This window comes from Octopus bimaculoides, chromosome 2 (genome assembly GCF_046866305.1).
Source record: "Octopus bimaculoides isolate indiv1 chromosome 2, ASM4686630v1, whole genome shotgun sequence".
NCBI classification, from domain to species: Eukaryota; Metazoa; Mollusca; class Cephalopoda; order Octopoda; family Octopodidae; genus Octopus; species Octopus bimaculoides.
The window spans coordinates 9,350,287-9,354,557 of NC_142929.1; the positions used below are offsets into that span (position 1 = coordinate 9,350,287).

General features: G+C 36.5%; 1 protein-coding gene across 1 annotated transcript in view; it reads left to right on the forward strand.

The window, feature by feature from the left end:
• Nucleotides 1-3,608, forward strand: part of LOC106876593 (uncharacterized) — a 23,089-nt gene extending 19,481 nt beyond the window's left edge. Inside the window, exon 3 of the mRNA XM_014925206.2 lies at nt 3,263-3,608. Within this exon, the coding sequence (XP_014780692.1) occupies nt 3,263-3,445 (183 nt within the window). The 3' untranslated portion in view covers nt 3,446-3,608. The remainder of the gene's footprint in view (nt 1-3,262) is intronic.
• The last annotated feature ends 663 nt before the right edge of the window (nt 3,609-4,271 follow it).

Below are 4,271 nucleotides of genomic sequence, written 5' to 3' on the forward strand. Positions count from 1 at the left end.
AATATACACATATAGATATACATGCACAGACAAATATACGTATATACACATATAGGAGCAAACTGTCGGTTACGACGACGAGGGTCACAACTAATCCGATCAACGGAACAGCTCCCTCGTAAAACTAGCGTACAAGTGGCTGAGCACTCCACAGACACGTGTACCCCTTAACGTAGTTCTCGGCGACATTCAGCATGACACAGAGTGGGACAAGGATGGCCCTTTAAAATACAGGTACTACTCACTTTTACCAGCTGAGTGGACTGGAGCAACGTGAAATAAAGTGTCTTGCTCACGGACACAACGTGTCGCCGGGAGTTGAACTCACGACCTTACGACCGTGAGTCGAATGCCCCTAACCACTAAGCCACGCGCCTTCACTATACACAGATATATGTTTGCGTTCATATGTATATACATATCCATACACACATTCCCATACATTGACCCTACTACTCAACTGGTATTTATCTTATCCAATCGGAACGGGTGAAAGGCAAAATCAATTTTAGTGGAATTTGAACTTATTTATTTATAAAATATAATAAATATTATTATTGTAGGCGTAGGTATGGCTGTGTGGAAAGAAGTGTGCTTCCCAACCACATGGTTCCAGTTTCACTCCCACTGTGTGGCACCTAGGACGAGTTGTTTTCTACTATAGCCTCGCGGTGATCAAACCGTTGTGAATGGATCTGGTAGATGGAAACTTAAAGAAGCCCGTCGCATAAATATATATATGCATCAGAATGTGTCTTTGTCTCTCTGACTATCCACCACAAATTAGCGGTTCGGCAAAGGCCAGGACTTAAACGAACAAATAAGTCATTCGACTAAAATCCTTCAACGCGGTGTTCCAACATGACAACAGTATAATGACTGCGGTGCCCCAGCATGACCACAGTGAAATTACTGCAGCACTCCAGCATGGCCACAGTGAAATGACTGCGGAAAAATCAATTTTATGATAATGTTCCTGCATTTATTCTTTTTTTGAAATTTCTCTTCCATGTTTCACGCATTCTTATAATTACTATAAACAGGTTATTAGAAATATAGAGTGTCCACAAGGTACATTGAGTAAATAAAATCATAACATAAACAATTAAATATAAGAAATAATAATTTCTTAAAGTATGTGTTAATCCCAATGTACCCAGACTTTGTGGACACCCTGTATGTAAATAAGGAAGTATAAGGAGCTTTTACGAAAATTTCTACAACAGAGGAGTTTTAATGAAAGTAAATGAACAGGCGTAAGCGTGGCTATGTGGTAAAATGTTTGCTTACCAGCCACGTGATTCTGGGTTCAGTCCCATTGTATGGCACATCGGGCAAGTGTCATCTACAAAAGAGACGGATTGATCAAAGCCTGTGTGTGGATTTCGTAGACGGAAATTAAAGGAAGCCCCTCATATATATATATATATATATATATATATATATATATATATATATAATACAGAATGGGACAAGAACGCAAAACATGCAGATAGTTAGATGATAAAAAAAAGCCACAAAACATACAGATAGACGATACAAAGAAAACACGGACAGGTGCTTCCGAATTTTCTCTCTTCAGCCGAGTATATATATATTTATATGATAAATTGTAAGTTCGTGTGTTTGAGAATTTGTTACTTTAACTCCTCCGAGACTATCCAACAGACCTTGATGAAACTTGACACGTGTGGCGGGGTTATACCCTTGCGGTCACTTACTCACTTGGAAGTTTTTAAAAATCGAGTTTTAATCAGCATCGAATTTCAAAAATCGTAGAATTTCGGCATTTTTCTCACTAGCCATCGTGACTTCAATTTGACGAAAAATGCCGAAATTTGACGAAAAATGTTTCATGGGTATAAGCAGACAGCTTATTAACGGTAATCTATTCAGTATTTGCTAATTTTTCATTTCAATGCGAATTGTTTTGATTTGCTAAAACTTATTATTTCAATTCGTTGTCTTAATTCCCCAGCGTTTCAGGTTTTGATTAGGTAAGAGCATTTTATTCCTCAAGCAAAATTTAGCCATTTTGCGCACTAGCCATACTGACATCAATTTGAGGAAATCTGCCACAAAGCGTAAAATTTCGCCATTTTCCGCACATGCACAAAAATGACGACACTGGTTCACTACCAGACTCTGCTCATTTTTTCGTCAAGTTGGTCCTACCCATATATATAGATTTTCAAATGTTGGGAAAATGTCGAAATTTCACGAAAAATGTTTCATGGCCATAAACAGACATCTTATTAACGGCAATTTATAACCGGATACCTCAGCTAGTATATAGATACATACATACGCACACACACGTGTGTGTCTGTATTTGTTCACCACTGCATGACAACCGGTGTTGGTGTGTTTACCTCCCAGTAACTTAGCTGTTCGTCATAAGACAGCGATAGAATAAGTAGCAGGCTTTAAAATATAGAAGTACTGGAGTTGGTTCATTCAGCTAGAAATTTTTCATGTCGGTGCCCCAGCATGGCCACAATCTAATGACTGAAAAAGATAAGAATATTGCTGTGTAATGACTCTGTTCCAAGCACCGTATATTTTTAAAGAAAAATCCTTTTTTAGGGAAATATACTGGCTCCCTACCTTCGTATACGACCACCCATGTTGTTATATCCCTCTCAACCCATGTGCTGTCGGCTTTGAAATGGATTAGAAATATTGGACCCTACTATGAAAAATCGTTTGAAAGGATGAAATGCCTTTGATTAGAGGTTTTACCTTTACTAACAAGTATTGAACTTGACCAATTGCAACAACAGCAACAACCACGGCTGAGGTTACTTTTTATTCTCAGCACAATATTCATGTTGTCTCGCCTCTTTTATTTATTTATTTTTTTTTTGGATATATGGCTGTTAGATGAGTCAGTTGTCTAAAAGTTTGCATACATTTAGTATATATTTCCTTTACAGAAATGCTTTTTTGTGCGTATTTTTATGCTTAGTTATACGTACAGACGTGCGTAGAATTACGTATTGCAATGTAAAATAATTAAGTACGTAAGTAAAGTAGACTAACTGAAACTTCATGTTATCAAATGTCTGCTACCTCATTAACACAGCTAAAGAACAATAAAAACACACTTGTTCGTTAATTAGATTTCGTTTTGCATAAACAATTCGATCTTTTTGAAAGTTGGAAAAAAATTAAAGGAATATAACAATATGAAAAAAAATATATGCATTTACAGTTCTTGATGAGCATAATCTACTGGGTTTTTTTTCTCTTCTCGTTGCAGCACGAAATAACTCACCAGAGCATAAGAGATAAGAAGGTTTATGTTTGTCTTGTAGACGGCTGCACACAAAGTTACACTCGATCAGATGCATTGGCAAGGCATCGTTGGAATGTTCACTTAATTAGTCCACAGATAAATAACGTTCGAGTAAGAACCATTAATACACGTGGTCAGATAAAATAAATAAGAACTATATTTTTGTTGAAATTCTCTCGAATAAAAAACTTAATATGAAAGATTTGTTTCAAGCGAATCTCTATTTTTGGTTTCCAGACTTTTACACTGAAGCTGTAGTAGAGACAAACTGATTGAATAAATGCAGTGAAACTACCATAGACAGTAACAATAACAGAGTTCAATTACAATGCATTGTTAATTTATATGTTCATTAAGCTTAATTATGTTATAAATTCGTTATTTGTAATAAGAGCAGAAAGCACTTAAGGTCGCTTGTATGCAGTTTGATTTCCAATCTTGTGCTATACGTCTGAGAGAAACTACGTTAAAAAATATATATTATGCAAATACGTTTTAGGGAAAATAATTTCCTTTTTTAAACATGCGTAAAAATTGAAATAGAATGAGAGGTAAGTGTTAGGGAAAGGACGCAAGCGACTGATACTAAAAAAAAGATGTGCCCTTATCGTTCTTTTCTACTCTAAGCACAAGGCCCGAAATTTTTGGAGGAGGGAGCCAGTCGATTAGATCGACCCCAGTACGCAACTGGTACTTAATTTATCGACCCTGAAAGGATGAAAGGAGAAGTCGACTTCGGTGAAGTTTGAACTCAGAGCGTGGCGAAATACCGCTAAGAATTTCGTCAAGCGCACTAATGACTTTGCCAGCTCGAAACCTTGCGCTCTTATCATTCTGACAGATTATGTTTCAGCTAAAACATATAATCGTAAAAAAAAAAATGTATGGGAAAGAAACTGTTTCATTGTACTCTACTGCGATAGGCTTATTTAACCTAAATCACCACTGTTGCTTTCTTAAGTCTTTCTTTTAC